The sequence below is a fragment of the Conger conger genome, chromosome 1 (genome assembly GCF_963514075.1).
Source record: "Conger conger chromosome 1, fConCon1.1, whole genome shotgun sequence".
In the NCBI taxonomy this organism is placed as follows: domain Eukaryota; kingdom Metazoa; phylum Chordata; class Actinopteri; order Anguilliformes; family Congridae; genus Conger; species Conger conger.
In genome coordinates, this window is record NC_083760.1 from 35,767,939 (window position 1) to 35,794,933 (window position 26,995).

General features: G+C 39.8%; 1 protein-coding gene and 1 pseudogene across 1 annotated transcript in view; both read left to right on the forward strand.

Annotated features, from left to right (window-relative positions):
- Nucleotides 1-18,068, forward strand: part of adgrf3a (adhesion G protein-coupled receptor F3a) — a 56,017-nt gene extending 37,949 nt beyond the window's left edge. Inside the window, exons 10-17 of the mRNA XM_061230574.1 lie at nucleotides 3,155-3,385; nucleotides 5,142-5,291; nucleotides 5,799-5,983; nucleotides 8,342-8,536; nucleotides 10,862-12,178; nucleotides 12,413-12,454; nucleotides 12,541-12,576; nucleotides 14,563-18,068. Coding sequence (XP_061086558.1) covers nucleotides 3,155-3,385; nucleotides 5,142-5,291; nucleotides 5,799-5,983; nucleotides 8,342-8,536; nucleotides 10,862-12,178; nucleotides 12,413-12,454; nucleotides 12,541-12,576; nucleotides 14,563-14,616 — 2,210 coding nt within the window. The 3' untranslated portion in view covers nucleotides 14,617-18,068. The remainder of the gene's footprint in view (nucleotides 1-3,154; nucleotides 3,386-5,141; nucleotides 5,292-5,798; nucleotides 5,984-8,341; nucleotides 8,537-10,861; nucleotides 12,179-12,412; nucleotides 12,455-12,540; nucleotides 12,577-14,562) is intronic.
- A 2,472-nt stretch (nucleotides 18,069-20,540) lies between these two features.
- LOC133124366 (uncharacterized) lies at nucleotides 20,541-23,221 on the forward strand (annotated as a pseudogene).
- Nucleotides 23,222-26,995: the final 3,774 nt, after the last annotated feature.

Below are 26,995 nucleotides of genomic sequence, written 5' to 3' on the forward strand. Positions count from 1 at the left end.
TTTTTTTCCTCAAAATTCTACACACAACACCCCATAATGACAACGTGAAAAACGTTTTGAAATTTTAGCAAATTTATAAAAAACAAAAAACTAAGAAATCACATGTACATAAGTATTCACAGCCTTTGCTCAATACTTTGTTGATGCACCTTTGGCAGAAATTACAGCCTCAAGTCTTTTTGAATATGATGCCACAAGCTTGGCACACCTATCTTTGGGCAGTTTCGCCCATTCCTCTTTGCAGCACCTTTCAGGTTGGATGGGGAGCGTCGGTGCACAGCCATTTTCAGATCTCTCCAGAGATGTTTAATCGGATTCAAGTCTGGGCTCTGGCTGGGCCACTCAAGGACATTCACAGAGTTATCCTGAAGCCACTCCTTTGACATCTTGGCTGTGTGCTTAGGGTCATTGTCCTGCTGAAAGATGAACCGTCGCCCCAGTCTGAGGTCAAGAGCGCTCTGGAGCAGGTTTTGATCCAGGATGTCTCTGTACATTGCTGCATTCATCTTTCCCTCAATCCTGACTAGTCTCCCAGTTCCTGCCACTGAAAAACAACCCCACAGCATGATACTGCCACCACCATGCTTCACTGTAGGGATGGTATTGGCCAGGTGATGAGCGGTGCCTGGTTTCCTCCAAACATGACGCCTGGCATTCACGCCAAAGAGTTCAATCTTTGTCTCATCAGACCAGAGAATTTTGTTTCTCATGGTCTGAGAGTCCTTCAGGTGCCTTTTGGCAAACTCCAGGCGGGCTGCCATGTGCCTTTTACTAAGGAGTGGCTTCCGTCTGGCCACTCTACCATACAGGCCTGATTTGTGGTTTGCTACAGAGATGGTTGTCCTTCTGGAAGGTTCTCCTCTCTCCACAGAGGAACGCTGGAGCTCTGACAGAGTGACCATCGGGTTCTTGGTCACCTCCCTGACGAAGGCCCTTCTCCCCTGATTGCTCAGTTTAGACGGGCGACCAGCTCTAGGAAGAGTCCTGGTGGTTCTGAACTTCATCCATTTACAGATGATGGAGGCCACTGTGCTCATTGGGACCTTCAAAGCAGCAGAAATTTTTCTGTACCCTTCCCCAGATTTGTGCCTCGAGACAATCCTGGCTTCATGGCAAAGGCTGTGAATACTTATGTACATGTGATTTCTTAATTTTTTATTTTAAATAAATTTGCAAAGATTTAAAAAAAACGTATTTCATGTTGTCATTATGGGGTGTTGTGTGTAGAATTTTGAGGAAAAAAATGAATTTATTCCATTTTGGAATAAGGCTGTAACATAACAAAATGTGGGAAAAGTGAAGTGCTGTGAATACTTTCTGGATGCACTGTATACAGTGGTGTGAAAAAGTGTTTGCCCCCTTCCTGATTTCTTATTTTTTTGCATGTTTGTCACACTTATGTTTCAGATCATCAAACAAATTTAAATATTAGTCAGACAACACAAGTAAACACAAAATGCAGTTTTTAAATGAAGGTTTTTATTATTAAGGGAGAAAAAAATCCAAACCTACATGGCCCTGTGTGAAAAAGTGATTGCCCCCCCCGTTAAAACATAACTTAACTGTGGTTTATCAAACCTGAGTTCAATTTCTCTCGCCACACCAAGGCCTGATTACTGCCACACCTGTTCTCAATCAAGAAATCACTTAAATAGGACCTGCCTGACAAAGTGAAGTAGACCAAATGATCCTCAAAAGCTAGACATCATGCCGAGATCTAAAGAAATTCAGGAACAAATGAGAAAGAAAGAAAGAAAGAAAGTAATTGAGATCTATCAGTCTGGAAAAGGTTATGAAGCCATTTCTAAAGCTTTGGGACTCCAGCGAACCACAGTGAGAGCCATTATCCACAAATGGCGAAAACATGGAACAGTGGTGAACCTTCCCAGGAGTGGCCAGCCGACCAAAATTACCCCAAGAGTGCAGCGACGACTCATCCAAGAGGTCACAAAAGACCCCACAACAACATCCAAAGAACTGCAGGCCTCACTTGCCTCAGTTAAGGTCAGTGTTCATGACTCATGAAATGGAGTTCCAAGACAAAAAACCACTGCTGAGCAAAAAGAACATTAAGGCTCGTCTCAATTTTGCCAGAAAACATCTTGATGTTCCCCAAGACTTTTTGGAAAATATTCTGTGGTCTGACGAGACAAAAGTTGAACTTTTTGGAAGGTGTGTGTCCCATTACATCTGGCGTAAAAGTAACACTGCATTTCAGAAAAAGAACATCATACCAACAGTAAAATATGGTGGTGGTAGTGTGATGGTCTGGGGCTGTTTTGCTGCTTCAGGACCTGGAAGACTTGCTGTGATAAATGGAATCATGAATTCTGCTGTCTACCAAAAAATCCTGAAGGAGAATGTCCGGCCATCTGTTCGTGACCTCAAGCTGAAATGAACTTGGGTTCTGCAGCAGGACAATGATCCAAAACACACCAGCAAGTCCACCTCTGAATGGCTGAAGAAAAACAAAATGAAGACTTTGGCGTGGCCTAGTCAAAGTCCTGACCTGAATCCTATTGAGATGCTGTGGCATGACCTTAAAAAGGCAGTTCATGCTCGAAAACCCTCCAATGTGGCTGAATTACAACAATTCTGCAAAAATGAGTGGGCCAAAATTCCTCCACAGCGCTGTAAGAGACTCATTGCAAGTTATCGCAAACGCTTGATTGCAGTTGTTGCTGCTAAGGGTGGCCCAACCAGTTATTAGGTTTAGGGGGCAATCACTTTTTCACACAGGGCCATGTAGGTTTGGATTTTTTCTCCCTTAATAATAAAAACCTTCATTTAAAAACTGCATTTTGTGTTTACTTGTGTTTAAATTTGTTTGGTCTGAGACATTTAAGTGTGACAAACATGCAAAAAAATAAGAAATCTGGAAGGGGGCAAACACTTTTTCACACCACTGTATGTATTGTACAGGATCTTCAGGTTGGGAAAAGCACTAAATAAAATGTTTCTTTATATGATTGTGTGTCAATTTTAAGGACAAATTTAATTTAATCCAAGCCTATGTCAGGTATTAAAAACAGATTTCTGTGACCTAAGTGGTCAGATGTCATGTGTAGGCCAGGCCATTCTTTGGGATGGAAAGTGAAGTTCATGGGAGATCTGCATTTAACATTTTAGCAAGTACTTGTGTTTTTCCCCCAAGGATTCTATGAGTGCATCTTTCTGGTGGACAGTATTGTGAATAAAGCCAGTGGCCAACTGGATGTAGCACTCTTACCAGAGACGGTTAATATTATTCGTGAGCCACAATTCCCAGACTGCTATAATAATAAGGACAAAATCTTGGATAGCAAGCTCAGATACGAAATAACAAACGACGATGAAAAGTACAAGGTACATCACGCTGGGAATAAAATTACAGCAAAGTACCAAGGTAAGATAACATTATTTATGACATTTCTTTTTTTTGAGGCATGAGTATTGTACCAGAAAAGGGCACATTTTAGATTTCCAAAGATTACTTGTCCAAAAAATGTTAGAGAAATATTCGTATTTCAAAAAGTAAAACAAAAAAAAATCTGTGTTTGTGAAACTGGCAAGTAATAGACCACTTTTCAGATAAAAAAAACTTAATTAAGGCTGTCTGGGATTACCTGGAGAGCCAGAAGCCATTTTTATTTAGCTTAAGAGAAAGGGAAAAGCTATTTTCAGGATATATTGAACAGATCTAGGCATATGCTTGTTTTGGGTACAGGTACCCTTTAATCATTAAAGTGCCCTACATAAATGTATAAAATATATTTAATCACAAAAGTAATATCCAAGTAATATAGACAGCAATTTGCAATATTTGTATCTGAGAGTTTAAATATTTTATATTTTGCAACAAATAAAATTATGCTGTGGAATGTTTTTGAGAACAATAATCGTGGATTTTATTTAGTATTGTTCAATACGACATATATTTAATGAAAAAAATAATCATGTTTTAAACAAGGGCGCAACTTTGGTTTGAATAGCGTTCAATGTAAAGTCCATTGAATTTGAATCACAGTTTTCAGCATCATAATAGCGAATACGAAACAGACAGGTATATATAGGGCAGATGATGAGGGGAAATGAGAATCAGGTGTGCACGACAATCAGGAAGTGAGAACAGGTGAAACAAATGAATGACAATGAATGAACAGACTACGGAAGCACAGAGGGTGATAAAAGGCGAAACGCTATGGACTTATACTGAAAACAAAGACAGAGCAAACAAGGATCATGACACTTTCTCTATTATCATACTAAAGTGTGCCGATACAAACTGGTCTGCTGGAGTTTTCGAACAATCTTTCGCCGACTTCACTGGCATGGGCAGCATTAAAACACTCCCAATTATAATGCCATTAAAAAGGGACACCTTAGCTCTACGTTAAAACAACAATAATCATTAATCAGAGACTGACATAGCCATGTTTTGTCCTTAGTGTTTGTTCATGTATAAAATGTTGTTTCCACTCGATGGTGTTAACGTTACATGAGCTTTGTTTGATAACTAGAAATAAGTCCAATAAAGTTAAATATACAACATGGCTACACTTACATGATAAACAACACCTAGCCAGCTAGTATTCAGATACTGTGACACGTTACAAGAAGGAATTTTGGTAGAATCTCACCTGCGTAGAATAAAAGATCGTAAAGTAGTGAGCACCTCAGTGTGGTTGTGATTGTATGTGTGACGTTACAGTCACTGGGGGATAAGGTTAGCTCGCTAGGTTAGCTGTCCTGTTTCCTTCTTTTACTGGTCACTTAACTATCTCTGACATTATCTAGCTAGCTAGCTAAACACCATTTTATAAAAACTATCAAAAACTACATGCATAACATTACTTGCCAACCTTACCAATGAAATATTTTCTCTATGTAAATTTGTGTGGATGCAGCTGATTAACAAACCAAAATAAATTGTATTAATGTTGCTGTATTGTAAATTAGTTTACCATATGGTACTATATTATTGAGGGAGTTAATGTTCCTGTTTTGTAATATTGGGGGGGATTGATGAATAAAAGTAGAAATGATGTATTTTGATATATGCATACAGTATATCCACATACAGAAAATGTAAATTTGTTTGTCTTTTACTGTATGTCTGATCACATATTACTAATCATTGTTGCATACTATTGTCCCTCAAGGCCCTGCAAGTCCTAAATTCATCATTTATGAAGTGGAAACAAAGATTAATTGTGAAACTAACATTGATAACGACCATGATGTTGAAATAAGTTTTAGAAACAGATTGAATCAAACGTTAAACATCTCCACCACAATCCCTGTGATCAAGAGTAAGTTTTTTTGTGATTCTGGTGCAGTATGAAATCAATCTGTGTCCCATTTAGCGCACTAATAATTTGTTTATGTGTTCCAAATATTTTGTTTATACTCATGGTGTAGCAAGCATATTCTTATGTTGAATTTTCTCTTAAGAGATTTTCTCTTGCTGGGGCTGCTTTAGTTTTGAACATACTTTAATTTCCTGCCTCATGCCTAGGTCCTCTTGGGAATAACACCTGAATTCAATTAAACTTACAGTAGAGGTCAATTTTATTGTTAGGCCTCTCAGAAATAAATGACTGGGCTAGAGGCAGCCCTCGGTTTGGTAGTTACATTTTTTGTCATGGTTCTTTTATCTTTTATGGAATGATTCTTTGCAAGTTGTAGTATACTTTCAATTGTTTGCATGCCATTCATTTTTGTGAAAATAATGTTTGGTAAAAAGCAGTTGGATGAAACCTCAATCTATGAGAACATGCAACCCTTTGGGTCAGTATTCTGAATTGTTTTCCATTTAGGGCTACCATACTGTAAAGTAGACAATGAATGGCCCAAAGCAAAAAACGCATGTAAGGCAACACTCCCATGCAGTGATGGTAATGCTGGTTACAGAGAAAGGAAATGTGATTCGGATGGAGTATGGGAAGATGAAATATCTTATTGTGTTCAACAAGCCCTTAGCTCCCTTCTTCAAGAAGCATTGGTAAGATTCAACCCCCTTTAAAGAGCAAGATTTCAATTTATGTGTGATAAGAAAACTTATTTGGTGAGGAAACAATTGTTTTATTAATTAAAAAACCGATTTCTTTATTTTGATTTCAGAAGAACTTATGTAAAACAATAACACTGCAACACTGCCTCTTGCTGTGCTCTTTTATTGATTGATATGTCCTTCGTTTTGGTGGCTCCAGCACCTGTGATGAAGAGCGAGACCACGGAAGTTAACGTTAAAGTCTTTATTAACTTCAGAACAGATCAAACAGGCAGGGGTCGATATCCAGCAAATAGTTGTGACAGAGATCAGGCAGTTTGAAAATGGGAGTCCAGGCAAAGGGTCAGTGCACAAGCAAACAGGTTCAGAAGGGATAATCCAATACGTGGTCGATGTCACAAGCAAAAGGTCGATAACACATGGGCAGTCCAAACAAAAGGAGAATCCAAAATCAAAAACCGAATAGCCAAACGGAGTCCAGCTGGTCAAATCAGGACAAACAGGTAAATTCAGAGATGGAGGTCTAAAACAAAACAGATTGAAACAAAGTCAATGAGAAATAAACACTGGAGAGTATGGAATGAACACATAACAATATGGCAGGGACTTAACAAAACAGGCAGGTTTATATAGAGGCATAATGAGGGGAAATAACAATTAGGTGTGCATGATAACAAGGAAGTGAAAACAGGTGAAACGAATGAATGGGAATCAATGAGGACATAGGCAGACTACAGAGGGCACAGAGGGTAACAATACACAGAAACGCTAACAACTTAGACAAAGCCTAGACAATGAAAAACACAGAACCTGACATGTCTACATAGTCAGGTGTGCAAGCCTTTATTCTTAGAAGAACAGTGGAAGCCATATGTATACAGTCCTCTTCAATAGCATTGGAACAGCAAGGTCAGCCCCTAAACATCAGTCAGTGACATCACAAACAATCTCCACAGGGCAGAAAGAAGACTTAGAGAGCAGCAATATAGAGGCTGTACCACAAGACGCAAACCACTCCTCAGTAGTAAGAATCAGGCAAGATTCAATTTGCAAAGAAGTACAGAGATGAGCCACAAAATTGGCTGATGAGACGACGATTAATCTCTACCAAAGTGATGGAAAGGTGAAGTGTGGAGAAAGAAGGGATCTGCTCATGATCCAAAACATACAAGCTCATCTGTGAAGCATGGTGGAGGAAGTGTTATGGCTTGGGCTTCTGGAGTGGGCTCACTAATCTTTATTGATGATATAACTCATGATGGTAGCAGCAGGATGAATTCTACAAAATGAAGTCTGCAAAAACATTCTTTCTGTCAACTTACGGAGAAATGCGTCACATCCATGCCCCTTTTTATTTTTTGTTTTCTATGCTCTCCTTGTTTTACCTCTCTCCTCATTTCGTGTCTCCACCCCCTGCTCCTTATATGCATTTCCTTCCTGTCTACCAGCTGTTTCTCGTTGTCATTATCTCTTCCCCAATACCCACACCTGATTATTGTTTAAGTTAATTTGTTAGTATATTTAAGCCTGTCTTTTTCAGTTCAGTTGGCTAGTTTGTCAAGTCTGTTTCCTCTGTGTACCCTTGTGCTCCGTACCGGTTTCTGTCTGTTATATTCTGTTTTGTTCTATATTTAGCATTTTCAATTTGGTAGTCTGATACCAAAGGTGTTGTGTTCTATGTTGTTTAACACATCTAGGTGTCAACCAGGAAATAATCTTTTTATCTTAAAATGTATTCAGTGTATTGCAAAAACAAAGGAATTGGCCTAGCTGTTCCAATACTTTTGGAGAGGACTGTATGTACAGTTTGTACAATTTATGTTCTTTTGGTTCTGTCTTCTAGCACATCGGATTTGAAATGACACAAATGTGGTTAAAATGCAGACAGGACCCTTTAATTTGAGAGTATTTAGATCCATATTGAGGGATGCATATAGGAATCGCATCCTATTTCATACATAGTCCTCCCCCATTTTATGGGACCAAAAGTAATTTCTTGAGTTGAGTTGCTTCTGGTGGTGTATTCAATTGCTTCCTTGGTGCAGTTATAGGAAAGGTTTCAGTATCTACTCTTGATTCTAGGCTTTTGATTGCCTTTGGAGTCTGTTATTGGTGTTTGTCAACATGAGGTCCAGAGTTGTGCCAATGGCAGTCAAGGAAGCCATTATGAGGCTGAGAAATGAGAAGAAATGGTTAGTGACATAGGCCAAACAATAGGATGTATAAAATAAACTGTTTGGAACATCATTACTGTATGTGCACTAAATATCAACTGCACTGTATATGCCATAAAAACAATTTTAAATAATTTCATAATTGAATCTTAAATCTTAATTTTTGTTGTTCCAGAGCATTGGAAAAGGACGTGGATCTTTTCAGAAAAATGCAATGGGATTGTTTACACGTATGAAAGATACAACCAGCTATATTGATGACATGAACACATATGCTAATATTAATGCAAGTGTGAATATCCTATCTGTTGTATCTGATGCTTCAAATTCATCCAACATATCAAAACCTTTAAATATTCAAACATTTCAAGTAAGAATTTTTTATTTTAATGCATTTGTCTAATTAAACTTAAAGTGAAGCTGAAGAATATTTAAGTGTATATTCAATTTATCAAAAAATATTGATGTATAAGATTTGTTGTGTCCAGATGTAATGACAAGTGACAAGTGACTAGTTTAACAAGGTAATTAGTAATCGTTAGTAATAAACCTATCCTGCCCTAGCATTAGTAAATTAGTAAATGACATGCACGAGAAACGTAAGGTAACATGAACACATGATTAGTTTGTTAGTTTCTACCCAATCCTAATCTAGCATTAGTAGTTTTAGTAAATAGACAAATGGAAACAATTAGGGAGTGAATGACAGAAAGAGAGAGAGAGAAAAGGCGGAACACAAGGTTTGCGGAAAGACATGTAGAAGTGTATGTTTAAACAGTAACCAGTCTTCGTAACAATAAACATAAATCAAAACATAACACAAAACGAAACTAAGACGATAACCATTCAACAAAACAAGGTAATATAATCGTAACGAAACATAACTAGACATGACGAGAAAATAAATTGTAACAATAAATAAACTAAACAACATGACGAACCTAGACTAACATAATACATGATAAGACAATACGTGACTAAGACAAAATGAATAAACATAAAACATGGCAAGACAGACCTGAAACGTGACATAATCATTGCTTATAAGTTGTTTTTGAATCAATTCATAACTATTAAATTCATGTATCATGAAAGTTTAAAGCATGTAGAACCGGGATCATCAACTCTGGCCCTCAAACTCAAATCCAGCCCTGACTTTCTTTTCTCCTGGGTAATTACTGCTACTGATTGGACAGACTGTCTTCACACCTGACTCCCAGGTGTAAACTCAAGGACTGACAGCTGATGATCCCTGATGTAGAATAACTATTATTCACATTCATGGCTGAAGTATATTACTGGGAAATAGACATTGCTGCCTGATGTGAATAATCAGGTCTAGTCAGTCTGAGATTTTACAGGATAATTTTGGTAGATTGAGTTCATTTTCTGGTTACAGTGAATCTTACTCTTGAGCTTTACAAATGTATCCTTGTGCAGTGGTTTTCAAACTTGGTGCTGGGGACCCATTATTATTCTTGTTTTAGTTCCGAATGCAATTGTAACCTAATCAGATATGAATTGCTCTTATTTCTATCCAATGTCCATTAACAGATTCACCACCATATTGACATGAGGGTAAACTATGCATGCCATTAAGTATAACTGCTAAAAACTTAATATTTCCTACCATCAAAACACTTGGGTAGCTTCCTCAAAGAATTCCAAAAGGTCAGGCATAACCTTCCCTTGGGCAAACCATGTTGGATGTTATTATTTTCCAGAAATATTTCTAATATGTCTGTAATTATAGACGCACATTGAACTGACAAGCCTGTAGTTTCCTGGATCAGTATGATGCCTTTTCTTATATATTGTATTACCTTGTTTCTAGTTGTCCGGTGTTCCTAAAGACTCTAAAAGTACTTGCCAGTGACTTATCTCTTTCAGTACCCTTGGGTATATGCCATCAGGGCCTCTTGTCTTATTTGTCTTTAGTTTATGTCATTTATTTAGTACTTTTTTAATCCCCCCATCTCAATATCAGCTAAGACATTCTGAGTACAGAATATGCCTTCCTTCCTCACTTAACCAACATGTACAATGTTTATTTTATTTACTTAGTTCATATCTTTGATAATAATTACCAATCAATTGAATCACCAAATTCAGTGATAGGCAGAGCAACCTGTTGGATCAACCTTTATCAAAATGCACAACTTGCAACCAGATGAAAATCAAGATATTCATTTAGTTATATAATATATGCAAGTCTCTCTGGTAAGCAGTTTACCCTACCATGGCACTTTCTATACTGTGATCACATCACTTTCTGCAACCCCATGCCCTTTTGTTTAAATAAAGTTGAAATGCATAAGGAGGGCTGGCAGTCCATTTTCGGAAAATGAAAAACAAAATAACCAAACCAACACTTAAACACATTCAAGTTAAGCTGTGAAAAAAAACAAGCTTACAGTTTGGGTTCCACCCAGGACCAAGTTTGAAATCTGTGACCGAGTGGGAAAGAAGGAAATATTCTGTTGTTTTTCTGGCTATTTTCATCCGGTCTTGGCAACATGGCCGTAGAAAAATGAGGCCACATAAAATGACAGCATACAACTTGGAAGGTGAAGGTAGCCCATAATGTAACAACCTCACAAAATGGGGTTCCTTGTAAAAACTGTGTATGTGCATATGTCTGCATGTGTCTGTGTATGTTGTCAGCTCACTCAAGGGGTATTTTCTTCTCTTCCAGGATGTATTACATTCAGCAAGCAATCTGCTGAATGAATCTCTGAACACGTCTTGGAAAATAAAGCATGACATTAACTCTAGCCTGTCTACCACATACCTTAAAGCAGTCGAGGGCCTATCGAAACAGACAGCCATTTCTGGCAACAACGTTCTAAACTACACAAATGTACGATTTTCTTCTTGTTCATTAAGTCTGTGTGATGTAAAAGTGTTCGATGTCTCAGTCTCTATGAAAGATACAACAGAAGGAACTCTGAAAACAATAGGATTTAAGCATCTTTCTCGTCTCCTACAAAATGAAGAGAGTGAGAGACGGCCCAGCAGCATTGTGGTGTCAGCTACATTGGAAAGCCAGAATAGAAAATCAAGTAGCATCTCACTAACGTTCACGTTGAACGAAAAAAAGCCTCGTAATCACAATGTATACTGTGTTTACTGGGACCTTTTGGAACAGAATTGGTCTCAAACTGGCTGTTCCTGGAAGAGTTATCAGGGAGACCAGGTAGTTTGTGAGTGTAACCATTTGACTTCATTCTCAACACTAATGTCCAAATATCCTGTGCATCTTCCTTTCATGAATGAATTAACCTACATAGGCCTAGGAGTCTCAATTTTCTCTCTTGCCATCTGTCTCATGATCGAGCTTATTGTATGGAATTCTGTTGTAAAATCAAATATAGCTCATTTCCGCCACATGGCACTTGTCAACATTTCTCTCTGCCTGCTTTTGGCAGATTGTTGCTTTCTGGCCTCAGATTTTGCCAGCCAAAAATTGTGTCTAATTTTGGTGTTGCTGAAGCATTTTTTTTACCTGTCCATGTTTTTTTGGACGCTGTGCCTGAGCATAATGCTTCTTCACAAACTCATCTTTGTCTTCCACCAAGTTAGAAAGAAAGTTTACCTGGCATTCTCAATTAGCCTTGGCTATGTCTGTCCTGCAATTGTTGTGTTGTTCTCATACATATACTATGACAGTGGCAAGCAAGGCTCATACTACAATGAAGACTGCTGGTTGAATTACAAAGGGGTCTTGAAGGGATCGATCCACACATTCGTTTTGCCTGTTGGAGTGATAATTTTCATTAATCTGTTTTCCTTGGTGGTGGTGATCTCCAAGCTCCTGCAACCCTCAGTGTCTGAGGGAGACAAGGGTGATGAAAAGGATATGGCTAAAAGCATTCTGAAAGCAGTGGTCTTTTTTACACCCATTTTTGGAATAACATGGATTTTAGGATTCTTAACAATGATAGTTGACCTGTCAGATGGAGTTCCTCCGAAGATCATTCATTACTTGTTTACTCTTCTTAATTCTTTTCAGGTATGTTACACCAACCAAACATTTCTATTGTTAAATAGACACCCATCAGATATAGCACATAAGCAAATGCCTGGATTTGATCAACAAATTACATTGAGCACTTACACTCAGAATTTCACACACAATAAATGAACAATAAAAGTTTGCTTTGAAAAATATATTTTCAATTTGGAGAAAAGTTTATTGAATTTGTATGAACAAAATTCAATTTTACATTACTTTTTTAAATTTCAGGGCATTTTTATTCTGCTGACTGGCTGTTTTGGAGAGAAAAAGGTACTCTTACTATTCATTTTATAGGCTTTATTGCATCAAATATGGAAGGTCACTTCAAACTGTTCCTCCCTGCATCTTTATAACAGGTTCGAGAGGCACTGCTAAACCATTTAAATGCTGAGGTGAGTTAATCTTCATGACTGCAAAGCTTTATGGTGTAATTTTTTTAGCAAAATTCTGTGCACATGAAGGGATATTTTGAATGCACAGAAAATATTTTGCACGCCCAAACTTAATTTTGAAGAGAAATTTATCACGTGAAAACTATTTTCTATTCAATAAAAGTTTATTAGCAAGTCCATATATAGTGGGCTCCAGAATTATTGGCAACCTTAATAAATATGTGCAAAAAATTACTATTTCTCAACATGATCAAAGTAGTGTGCTTTATTAATGATTTAATGAAGCTAACCAATGTCTTAGATAAAAAAAAAAAAAAAAGATTTCCCCAAAAAATTGGTTTCACAATTATTCGCACCCCTACTTTCATTTATTTACTTTAACCTTATATTGTTTCATTTCAAATCCTATCTGCTGGAGTGGAGAACCAAAAGAAATTGTTTCACTGTCCTTACTTAACGGACTGCATGGTAGTTCCTTTAGACTGAGATTAACCAAATTATGTAAAATTGTATTGCCAATTTAACCTTGTTTGATTTTATGGACAATAATTGTACCAATAATTGACACCTATGGTTTTCAGAGAAAATTATTTTACTTTGTAATGTAATGTAAATGTATTTAAATAAAGGTCTATCATTTTCGCGTCGCTAGGTTAGCTGAAATGCTATTCGGGACATTAAACATGTGAACATTCCCTGATGTTGGCTAGCTAATAACGTTAATTAGGTTGCAACCACAATGAGTTTCTGCCTAATTTCTAAGTCACCAACTTGGTGTCTATTTTTTTAGGTTAGCTAAATGACCAACACATCCGTGAATAGCAGTGGATCTTGGCTATAGCTTGTGTATTTTTGGATACCACCACGATACAAACGTGAATGTGGACGTTAATGTTTTAGGGTTTATATTCTGTACGAAAACGGGGCGCCAATTATGTGGGGGGTGTATGTCATGTTGGTTTCGTTGATTTAATTGGTAGATTGGGGGAGATTGACCATGCACCCCCTGTAACTCCTGGGTGTTTGAGGACCGTGAACATCAAGACGGTAACAGGTGCATTTTATTCTAATATGATTATTAGCTAGTTTGTAGCATATGGTTAAACAACAAGCAATTTTGGCTTCAGCAATAGACTACTTGCTACCTGGCTAGTGAACTCGTCCAGTGGTCAAGTCGGGAAATCTGTAACTTGACGTTATTGCCTTGTTTACCTCTAATAAATCACTACAGTCATGTTGAATGTAAAACCCATTGTCTTGCATAGACACAGTGACTTTGCAAACGTTACACTGTAACATCGTAAAATCAGCTGACATTGGCCATGTAGCTATGTATCTTGCATAGGCTATTTAGTTAACTAGCCATTATATGGATATATTATATATAAGAAAAGGCTATAGGCTACATGTGCAACCACGGGGAGATACTGTAATTTTATTGACCCAATCACAAAATCATACCTTACTTGGTGCTATGGATTAGTCCGACATCTATGGTCCCACTTCTTTCATCACGAACGTGTCTCTTCTCCTCTAATCGCCATTAGTCCAGAAATGTGATTGATAAGAATTTTGGCACATTTCTAACACTGTGCTGTTGTTGAGTGAGTACACAGGCAAGCAACTTTTGCGCAGGCACAGAGCAAGGGTGTAGAGAGAAGAGGTCAGGCAATGTGCGTGCATATATGGAGAAAATTAAATGTTATTTCGTAAAAAAAATCTTTGCTCAAAATGTATGATTATTTGTGTGACGGTCCATTTATCTTCGAAATTATGTGTGTAAAAATCTCTTTGTGTGTTCAAAATCCCTTCAGGCACACAGAAATAACACCATAAAGCTCATGCTATTGTATTGTATCTTAACAGAAGCAGTGCCAACTATTATGTATAACAAATAATGGCCTCTTTGTGAAATTGAATATCTACTATGATAAATTCTAATTCCCTGTCCTCCCTCATTCTCTTTCTCTCTAATGACCTCATCAGTCCAAATCAGCCAAGAGTGAGACATCCTCCAAACTTTCCTATCAAAAGAAATAAGGTTTCTTCCCCCACAAAGACCGGCTTTTGCATTCCATACATTATTGAACTTCTATATTCCATTTCAGAAACTTTTGCAACCCAAATAAGTTTCTGATGAACAACTAAATATACGTGTACAACATAGGGGTGGGTCAGGATAACCGAATAACCGGTTATTCGTTATTCGTTCATGATGGTAATTGTCCGTTTTTAAATTGTATTTGTTAAAATGTATGATTGATTGATTGATTTTTATTTTTGTTTGTCATGCTTCCATAAGAAGGTACACATGGACTTGTAAGACAAAATTGTTTATCAAGATATAGGCTTACACAATCGGTGAACCCATTAAAATATATTAATTGAAATCAACACCCTTTTTAAATAATTTCAATCGAGTGGAACTAATTGTCAAATGTCTCGTCACACTTCTGATGGTACTGTCTTGCTACTAGCTCAGCTTTGTTAAAATGTTAAAGCCCCGCAAAAGGATACAATATGATAACTTTGAAAAGCTAGATAACACCAATGTGAAGTGTAGGCTATGTGGGATAAAATTTGTTTATACATTAAATTGCAATCTTGTTTCCCCCCCGTTTCTAAACCTAATTTGTCGGGAAACTTGTCTTTTTTCTGTCATATTCTCATGTATTCGTTCTGTTAATTGCAGAATAACAATAGAAATGTATGGATTAGGCTAAATAATTTTGGGGCTTTTTGTTTTCTTTTAGCTTATTCCGTCATTTTATTTTACATAACTGAAATGTCGTATAATGGCAGGCGTGCCTGCAACAGGTAAATATTGTTGTTCTGTTTTGCCACTTGATTGTTCTGATAATTATTTATTATTTAGGGACACCAAATTCTTGATAATTAAGTTATCAATACTGGAATACGTTGATGAGGCGACCTTTTTCAGCATAGCGCTTGTTTCTTTGCGTTCAAGTAATGGTTTACCCACAAGAAATGACAGTCTTTATGAATGTTGGAAAAAATAGATTAACCGGTTATTTTTTCATACCCCCCACGAATTATACAGCCATGAATGTGAGTTTCGTAACTTTCGTAAATATTATGTCACATGTATAATCCGTTTAGCAGGCATCAAACAATTCAATTCAATTCAATTTCATTTGTATTGTGCTTTTTACAACACAAGATTTACAAAGCAGCTTTACAAAGAGCCCAGGCCTGATACCCCCTCAGAGCAAGCCTAGAGAAAAAACTCCCCGACTAACAGGAAAAAAGCTTGAGCAGAACCGAGCTCAGAGGGGGAGCCCATCTGCTTCTGGACGGCACAAAATATTTTTAAAATGTGAATTCAACTTACTTGGCTAGGCCTGGAACATGTTAGATAACTGAAAGCAGTGCAAATGATTGGCCAAAGTACATCTTTCAGATTTTTTCGTTTTCTTTTTAATTAAAAAAGAATATGCATTGGAGATTGCATCTTTTCATTAGTGTATCTTCTATCTCTATTGCTGTGTTTGTGTCATATGGACAAATATGTATATTTATGGTGCAGTCCTTCTGTTCTTTTGGCACTGTACCCCCATTTTAGTTGACCAAAAGTAATTTGGCTTCTACAGTTGGCTTCTAAGGTGTTTCTGATTAGTCAATCAGTCAATTAATATTCAATTGCTTCCTTAGTGCAGGTGTAAGTATTTAGTCTTGATACTAGGCTTTTGATTGCATTAGGCTTTTATCTAATTATTGCACAGGAAAAAGGATTAAGTTAATCACGCTTATTCAAGATGTTAAAGCATACACATTGAGTACAAATGAAATAATTTTTTTACAGTGGGTTTCCTGTCCTGCAGAAAAAGAAAGAAAAACAAACATAATGAAGAAGAGATGAGGGTAGAGCAGGGGTTTTCAAATGGTGTGCCGTCTGGCAACCGAATGCGTTTTTATATGTGACCTGCTTTATCAAAATCAGCCATATTGACTCCAAAACATATTGTGAGTGTTAGAAAGCAGGGAGTGGAAAATCAATGGTACTCTCTAGCAACAGAGTCTGGGCTGTCTGCGCCCTGCCCACCAGTACGCTCCGCACCAATAGCGGCCACTTTTCAGTTGGCCACAGCAGTTCTATAGCTACCTTTTCAAAGTGGTCAGATAAAACATCCTTCATTAAATTTTAATTTTAATTTATAAAATTAAAACATCTTCATTAAATTTTAATTTTAATTTATTAAATTAAAACATCTTCATTAAATTTATGCGTGAACTTCACTGCTGTGCCATCAAACGATGACTGGGCTGGCCCAGAAGATCCTCTCCAAACACCCTCTCATTCTCCAGCTGTAACTTATAAATGCATTCTGTCCTTCTCTCGCTGCTCCAGTTGCAACTTCTCCAGCTCCTACTAGCACTCTCTCTCTTTCTCCTGCAATTCCCATTCCACCCTTTCCTTCACATTCTGTTCTGCCCAATGCTCTTCCAGGCCAATTTGTCACATCCTGTGTTTGCTGTCTTTGGTGTTTGTTATTTCTGTTTTTTCTGTTAATGTTTTTGTCTGCACTTCCGCTCCGTAGCTCCCTCACATCATTCATTGTTTTCACCTGTGTTCTATTTCCGGATTATCTGTTTAGCCCATTTGTCGTGTGTATATACAGGTATTTCCACGTCTTTTACTTTGCTAGATTGTAATGTTACTTTGAATTACCTTCCAGTGTTGTTTTCATCATCTGCTCTGTGTATCGACCTGTTTCTGTTTATTGCGGCTATTGATTTCTGAACTCCATTTTTGTACTTCTGCTCCGTTGGATAACTTCTAGCTTACAAACTTTGCTTGTGACCACGACCATCCCTTTGCTTACCCTCGTTGCAACTGTCTGCAATGAGGGTAAGCAATTGTGATTGAACTCTGCCTGTCTGGACTACGAAATAAAACTCCCTTTGGGTTTTTCTGTCCCAGTGCCTGACACAATTGACTCCTTCAGGAGTCTGGCCATCTCTCTCTTTCATAGGGAGGCCGGTACTTCCCCACCATCTAGCTCCAACAACCCCAATAACTGGGGCTTTGTCATGGCTCTAAACTGGGCATGATTGCTCCATTGGCTGCATTGGCCCTCCTGAAAATGCTGAGGTAAGATTAGATTCAGTTAGTCTTCGTGGACAACCACCACAGAGGCTGTGGGAGTACGACTATAAATAACCTCCCCGCTATCCTCAGTACAACAACCTGAATTAGCCAGCATGACAAGGTTAAACAGATTCCTACACACCAGTCACAAAACAAACCATGTGTTTCACCAGAAAATACTAGCTCAATGGTTCGATGAAGCACACAGGGACAACTCTCCCAACAGCATGCTATATGCACACGACAAACCCAGTTTTCTTAGGTGCACTTCAAAGAATGGTCTGCGAAAGGGACTGGCCAGTTGACGTTAGATTACTTCTAGCAACCCATGGCTGGCTATTTCAGCAATACAAACTTGCATTCAGAGCAACCACCATTTCCAAAAACAGGTTTTACAAATAGGTTTTACTTAGCAAACTGTAACCTGGCCATCCTATTTTTGCAGCTAACTAGTGGTTTGCATCTTGCAGTGTAGTCTCCGTAGATCTGTGTGAAGTCCACTGCGGAGAGTAGTTACTGACACATCACTCCTGCATCCTGAAGAGTGTTTCAGTGTTTCTGATCTGTTGGGCTGGTGTATTGGGGTTTTTCTTCATTATGGTGAGAATTCTTAGGTCATCCCAACCTCTTTGCAAGTACTGATTTCACCAGTGCTCTTTCTTCTTAATGATCATCTATGTTGTCTATGTTGGACAGTCCAAGCCTATAGTTTTGCCTATGTCCCTGACTGTTTTTTACTTATCAGTCTCATAATGGCTTCATTGACTGTCATTGACACAACTCTGGTCCTCAGATTACAAAATTGGGTAATTCCATGTCAAATCAAGCTGGGGCGGAGGGGGGTATCTTTGGCATTAAAGCATTGCCCCCCCCCCCCTTTTTTTTTAAGAGCCAATATCTCTGGAACAACAAATCCAATGAGACTAATGTTTGCTTGTTCCCAACTGGATATATAAGGAACAGCAGAATTGGAGTGGTCACCCCATATTTTCACAGAATGACCCAATAACAGACTCAAGTGCAATCAAAAGCAAAGAACGAAGTCTAGATAGCTTTCTTATCCAATTTAATATCTGAGCTCTGACAATAAAAAACAGCTGAGAAGCCAACTGTCCAATTAATTTTGGTCCCCTAAACTGAAGGGACTATGTATAAAAGGGAATGCAATTCCAACACAAATAACTTGATATGGATGTACATGCCCTCAGATTAAAGGTGAGAGTCACATTATTAACCTCATAGGCATTGTTTCATTCCAAAACCTATGAAAGAGCTGAGCTGTCTTGAAATTGTCCATATATATGTACAGTGCCCTCCATAATGTTTGGGTCCCAACATTTATTTATTTGTCTCTGTAATCCACAATTTTATATTTGTAATAAAAAATGTGCACATTAAAGTGCACATTATTAATATCTGATAAAGGGCATTTTTATACATTTTGGTTTCACCATGTAGAAATTACAGCAGCGTGTATACATAGTCCCCCCCATTTCAGGTCACCATAATGTTTGGGACACAGCAATGTTATATAAATGAAAGTAGTCATGTTTAGTATTTTGTTGCATATCCTTTGCATGCAATGACTGCTTGAAGTCTGCAATTCATGGACATCACCAGTTGCTGGGTGTCTTCTTGGTGATGCTCTGCCTGGCCTGTATTGCAGCCATCTTTAGCTCATGCTTGTTTCAAGGGCTAGTCCCCTTAAGTTTTATTCTTATTTGACTTTGGCTCAACTTTGGTCCTTATGCTGATAAACATCGATAATAGTTTCTAAAGGTGATTGAAAGACTAGAGGAAAGGTGCTGAGAGCTCTCATACCTACATTAAGGAGGCGATTAAACACACCTGAGCAATTACACCTGTGAAGCCATGTGTCCCAAATATTATGGTGCCCTGAAATGGGGGGAGTGTGTATAAACACCGCTGTAATTTCTACATGGTAAAACCGAAATGCTTAAAATACCCTTTAATAAAATCTTAGAATGTGTACTTTAGCCCCTTAAGTCTCAACAATGCAGAATGCTTGGAAAAACAAAGTCTTTTCAGTGAGACCACTGTGTTTAGGCTTCTGTTACTTTGATTTACTGTAGTAATACTGAAAAAAATTATCTTGGAAAACAAACCCCAAAGCGTTACCTTTCAGAAGACACCAGGAGTATGCCTGTTGGGTTCAAGAATGGTCGGCATTTTATTTTGGGTATGTAATTTCAAGACATATTAAAGCCACATTTGCTCTGGAGGTAAAAGCAGTCGCCTGGCAGTCGGAGGGTTGCCAGTTCAGAGTGTCCCTGATCAAGATACTTTACCCCTAATTGCATGGAAGCCAATCGCTGTGTGTGTGTGAATGGGTGAATGAGAAGCATCAATTGTACAGTGCTTTGCATAAAGGCGCTATATAAATATAAATGCAGACCATAATGGGTCTCTCTCCCAAACATTATGGAGGGCACTGTATATCTTGCACACATCGTTATCGGGAAACTCACCACTGCAAGCGAAATAATCAGCATGTCATTATTTTTCCTGTTAACATTGCTGGCCTTGTTTTATTTGAGGACATGTTTTAAAATAGACTGAATAACATTGTTTATGCTGATTTTTGTTATTTTGCATTGTAATGTAATGTATGTAGATTGTTTTTGGATGACTTCCGAACTTGTGGATTTCTTCAAAATCAAACTGAAGTAGTTAATGCATTAGGAATTATTTAATAAACATAACCTGATTGAATAAACAATACAAACTTTTACAACTGTTTGTCCTTGTGTAATGTATTCCAGTGGTTTGCTTGAAAGGATTTGGTTTTGACCTTTATGAATATAGAGACATTAAGAGCATTTGTTACAGCTACATGTACTATGAATACAAAGTGTGGGTAAAGTGTTTGGAAGGAATTGGCAATAATACAACTTAATTCTTAATTAAGACATTTGCAGGCTTGCTAGTACAATTGTATGTCCATCCATGCATCCATCCATTATCCAACTCACTTATTCCAGGTCAGGGTCGCAGGGGGTTCAGGAGCCTATCACAGGAAGCATTGGGTGAGAGGAATACACCTTGACAAAGCCACCAATCCATTGCAGGGCACACTCCATTCACTTGCAATTTAGACTCTGAAAGAACATACAAACTCAACACCAAAAGGCCCAGGCTGGAAGTCCCTACCCACTGCACCACTTTGCCACTACAATGGTTTGTCATGTAAAGAAAACACTTCACACGTGATCAAATAATAAGGGTCTTCATTTTTGACAGTCAACACCATTACTGGAAAAGCATTATAATACAATTTCTGTTCTTTTTGCTTTGGACTCCAGCACATACAGTTAATAGCAGTGCATTAAAAAAAGTGAGTAAAGTTATAGGTTTTAGTTCAATATTTCAAATGTAGTGGAAACATTACAAATCCAATTCCAAATCAAAGCAATAGCAAATTTTATATGCTTATTATGCTTATTCTTTTACAGGAAGCAAAGAAAAGGAATATTAATCTGTTCAAAAAAATGGCAGTGTATTTTAAAGATTAACTTCACTTTAAATTACTGAACTAATATTTAGTTGCATAACCATTGTTTTTGATAACTGCTGCACATCTGCGCTGCATCGAGTCAACCAACTTCTGGCAGCTAGAAACAGGTACAGGACTACTACAACAACTTCAGGATGAGGGTTTCTTCAGGAGCAACATCATCATCTTGGCACAAGGTGGAGGTCGGCATTATCACAGGGTGCACTATCTCTGTGACGCTGTTCTCCCTTGCCATGAACATGCTCTTCAAGTCTGCTGAGCCAGAGTGCAGAGGGCCCCGATCAAAATCCGGTCAACGGCAGCCACCCATCAGGGCATTCATGGATGACCTCACAGTCACGACAGAATCAGTCCCAGGCTGCCGGTGGATTCTGAAGGGTCTCGTGAAGCTGGTGGAGTGGGCCCGGATGCGTTTTAAACCAGCCAAATCAAGATCCATGGTGCTGAAGAAAGGGAGGGTGGAGGACAAGGTCCGGTTTAACATCTCAGGCAAAGCCATCCCTACCATCACAGAGAAGCCAGTCAAGAGCTTGGGCAAGATTTTTGACAGCTCTCTGAGAGACACATCATCAATTCAGTCCACCTGCACTGAGTTGGATGACTGGCTGAAAACCGTGGATAAGTCAGGCCTTCCTCGGAAGTTTAAAGCCTGGGTGTACCAGCACGGCATTCTCCCCAGAATCCTGTGGCCCCTCCTTGTCTATGCCTTCCCAATCTCAGCGGTCGAGACCCTGGAGAGGAAGGTCAGCAAACACCTCCGAAGATGGCTTGGGTTACCAAAGAGCCTGAGCAGCATCACTCTCTATGGGCGTAACAACAAGCTACAGCTGCCCTTTAGATCCTTGGAGGAGGAATTCAAGGTGACGAGAGCCAGAGAAGTGGTGCAGTACAGGGACTCGAGTGACCCAAAGGTGGCCAACGCTGGGATCCAAGTGAGGACTGGCAGGAAGTGGAGAGCAGAGGATGCTGTCCAAGAGGCAGAGGCCAGGCTACGTCACAGGAACCTTGTGGGAGTGGTCACACGGGGCCGAGCTGGGCTAGGGTCCTTCCCAACTCCTCAATTGAACACCAGGGGAAAGGAGAGACGGTGCCTTGTCCAGGAGGAGGTGAGAGCAGCAGAGGAGGAGACAAGATCCTGCAGGGCAGTGGGGATGAAACAACAGGGAGCTTGGACAAGATGGGAGAATGCGATGGAGAGGAAAGTGACCTGGACTGAGCTCTGGAGAGCCGAGCCTCAACGCATCAAATTCCTCATCCAGGCAGTCTACGACGTGCTTCCAAGCCCGTCAAACCTGCACACATGGGGCTTAGCAGAGACATCAGCGTGCCCCTTGTGTTCCAAGCGAGGAACACATCCTCAGCTGCTGTACCAGGGCACTTGGAGATGGAAGGTACCGTTGGAGGCATGACCAAGTCCTAAAGACCATTGCTGAAGCCATCAGCGCTGGATTTCTGTGGGCAAAGCAGTTCCGACCCTCCAAGAGAACCATCACCTTTGTCAGAGCTGGGGAGCAGGCAACCCCTGCCAGAAGAACATCTGCTGGCATCCTGACCTCTGCAAGAGACTGGCAGCTGCTGGTGGACCTCGAACGACAGCTGAAGTTCCCCAGCCATATTGCTGCTACCACCCTGCGGCCAGACATTGTCCTCGTGTCTGAGTCCACCAAGCAAGCGGTGATGCTGGAGCTGACGGTCCCATGGGAAGATCGCTTGGAAGAAGCCTTTGAGAGGAAACTCTCCAAGTACGCGGGACTGGTCAGTGATTGTCAGCAGGCTGGGTGGAAAGCAAGGTGTCTTCCAGTGGAGGTCGGATGCAGGGGTTTCGCAGCCCGTTCTTTAGCCAGAGCCTTCAGCAGCTTAGGCATCGTGGGAGAGAGGAAGAAGAGAGCCATCCGCAGTACCACCGATGCGGCAGAGAGAGCCTCAAGATGGCTGTGGCTCAAAAGAGGAGAGCCATGGAGTCATGGTAGCTAGCCATCTGGACACAAGCCGGGGTCTGATCAGCCCCTGATCAGCCCCGGTTGGGGCTGAGGGTGTATGATGTTGAAAGACCCGAAACACCCGATGATTCCAGGAACATCACTGAAGATGTGTCCAGAGGCATCAGTAGATGTATGTACACAGCCCAGGATGAACAAACTACATTCTACAGTTCCTGTGAATTTTTGGGTTTTGCTTCAGAAACTGCATTTTCACCCACCAAGTTTTCAATGGGGTTGAGGTCGGGGGATTGAGCTGGCCGCTCCATTACCTCAATCCTTTTTGTCTGGAACCAAGATGTTGCTCGCTTACTTGTGTGTTTGCGGTCGTTGTCTTGTAACACCCATTTCAGGGGCATTTCCTCTTCGGCATACAGCAACATAATCTCTTTAAGTTTTTTCATGTATTCAAACTGATCCATGATCCCTGGTATATGAACCCAACACTGTAGTATGAAAAACATCCCCATATGATGCTTCACTGTCTTCACAGTGTACTGTGGCTTGAATGTAGTACCCAGGGGTCATCACCCGACCACTAGACCTGAAAATAACAATTTTACTCTCATCAGTCCACAGAATGTCTTCTGTGGGCCAATCGATGTGTTCCTTGGCAAATTTTTACTGATTCTGCACATGCCCTTTTTTCAACAATGGTGCTTTACAGGGGCTTCTTGCTGATAGCTTAGCTTCGATCATACGTCTTCTGACTGTAACAGCACTTACAGGTAATTGTAGATCATCTTTGATCTTTCTGGAGCTGATGAATGGCTGAATCTTTGCCATTCTGACTATTCTTCAATCCGTTTTAAGAGTAGTTTGCTTGTTTTCTTCCGCTTGTTTCAGGTTTTTGTTTCCATTTTAAAACAATAATTTTAGCTGAGCTGCACTTGTTTATACGTTTTCCCCTCTCCAATCAACTTTTTAATCAAATGATGCTGTTCCTCCGAACAATGTTTGGAACAGCCTATTTTACTTAGAGAATTCAGAAGGAAATATATTTCATAACAATGTGTGAAACATTTGCTTCCCTTCTTCCTTAATAAAGTGTAATTAATGACACCTGTTTTTTCACAGAATTAATTATCCAATTAAACTCCACATTGCTATTATTTTGAACATGCCCCTTTCAATGAATGAGTCAATTACTCAGAACAAGCAGTGTGCACTAGTACATCTACAAGTAAAGTATTTGCCATGCAGAAATATCACTACTACTAATAACAGTGGTTCATCAGGTTACTGATGTTGTACTGCTATTTTCGTGAACACAACTGTATCAGGTTAAAGTGCAGACTGTCACACCCCTGATTGGCAATGCACAAAAATACTTATATTTATTATTGAGAGAAACTCAAAAAAGTCAATATGTGAAAAATGCTGTACTTTATTAACATTTCAGTGGAACCATCATGTTTCATGTGTTCCATAACCTTGTCAGGAAAAGACTCCAGGCTGTTGGATGCACCAAGTACTAAACCAGGAGTGCCAATAATTATGGAACCCTGCTTTTGGTGAAATCTATTTTGATTTGATTTTTTTATTTTGGTTGGTTCCATTGATTTACAGGCACATACAGAAATAATCCTTTCAATCTCCAATATTATAATGCAGAATTCATAGATATGTATGTAGATGGGCAACAGTTCCCTGCAAAGCCCTTTTAGCCAGATTATAGCAACAGCATTGATTATAGACTAGTATAGACTATAGTGTACAAGAGTACTATAGTCTGGTTCTGGCAACGGAGAGACATCTAAAAAAATCAACCCCTGCTTATAAATCGCCAAGAATGCAGTAGAGGTAGATGAAATCCACCTGTTTGATTAATAACTTTTTTTTACCATTTAAGTGATGTTTGTTGTTGGCAAGCAATTTAATACCACCCTTTTTGTTCCTTTCTTCAGTTGCACCTCTGCGTAAAACATTGAGAGCTGTTTCACAAATTGTTTTGAATTCTGAAAAAGCAGATCAGATGGCGACCGCAGCGTCCACTGCTCAAGCGAGTCAAACTTTTAAACGTTTTAACCGTCCTACTTTTAATCGTTTCGATTGTGGATTGCCTCCTATTTTAACTTTTCCACAAAGATGCGTGATTGTCATTGTTTTCATCTTTTGCCTGATCGCTTGCTCGTCACGCTGTCACTTCTTGCCTGACGATGGGGAGGGAATCTACTTCCCGACTGCAGGTAGCCAACATCTCCTGTTCTCCGGGATCCTGGATATTGGCCGTGCCAGAGCCCCATCATCATCTAGTAAGGATGGGGTCCCTACGTCGAGCTCTTCTGTTGGATTCATTTGGCTGACGCTGATACTCCTCTTGGCCGGTGACGTTGCGCTAAACCCTGGCCCAGCTAGCCCAGCTAGCCTAGCAGCTAGCTTGGATTTTCCTCCACCTGCGCTGCTTTCTTCGGCGGGCCGTAGCGGTCCCACACTGGCGGTGATTGGCCTGGTGACTGGGTTGCTGGCTCCTCTGGTCTGCTTCGGTGGAGGTCTGCTGGCTGATTTGCAGTCTCTTCCGGTATGTTGCGGCGGGGCTGTTGAGGTGATCGCCGGACTGTCGGCCTATTCTGGCGTTGGTTCATTCCGGGAGGATTTCGCTCCTGCTGCGGTGGTGGCTCGTCTTCAGCCCGGATCCGTAGCAGGGCGGCCTGCGCTTCCCTACGGCGCAGTTGGGCTTGGGAGCGGCAGCGAACTAGTGTCAACAACGATTGTCTCGAGTCCAGCAACTGAGTTGCGGAGCAACAGCTGGCTTCCTGAATGGCCTGGTAAGGAAACCGCGGCTTTGTGTTTCATCCCCACTATCAGCCCCCTCCCAGTACGTCTTCCTTGTCGTGCTTCCAGGCCAAGCAGAGCTGTGCAGGGAAACCTGGTGGTTGTTTCTACTGGTATTGCCTTGCCCGGCTCTGCTCCTTCTGCTACTTTGGGATCTAATGATTTGGGGTCATTGCAGGACCTGCGGGCCATAAACGGTTTGAAGCTTCTGCACCTAAATTCGAGGAGTTTGCTGCCCAAGATGGATTTCATTAACTGTATGATTGTCAATGCCGCCCACGACATACTTGTTATTACCAAGTCTTGGTTGTCTGGGAAAATTTCCAACTCGGATGTTTCTATTGCTGGTTTTAATTTGTTTAGATCTGATAGGAGAGCTAAAGGAGGCGGAGTGGCTATATTTGTCAGGGAACACCTAGCCGTACGGGTCCTTGTGTCCTCCACTGTCCCGAAATGTTTTGAGTGTTTAGTTTTAGATGTTTTCCTGGGTGACGTCCATATTGTGGTTGCTGGTGTTTATCGCCCACCCTCTGCACCAACATCAGCATTAGAGGAGTTGGGGAAGGTGTTATCTATGTATGCCTCTTCCGAATTGGTGGTGCTGGGCGATTTAAACCTGGACTGGCTCTCTGATAGCTCTACCAGTCTTAAACAGCTCTGCTTAGAATTAGATCTATCTCAACTTATTTTACACCCCACAAGACCAAATGCCAAATCTCCATCTAGATCCACCCTAATTGATATTATATTAACTAATAGGCCATTTAAATATCCTCAGTGCGGGGTGTTTGCACCAGGCATTAGCGACCACTGCCCTATAGCTTGTGTTAGATTAGTCAAAGCTAATAAATCCAATGGTCACCTCATCACAAAGCGTAATTTTAAAGATTTTATAGAACAAGGCTTCTTACACGATTTATCCCACTCTGATTTAGATAGATTATGCTTAATCCCTGATTCCGAGTTAGCTTCTGACCACTTCTCCCATATTTTTAACTCCATCACTAATAAGCATGCTCC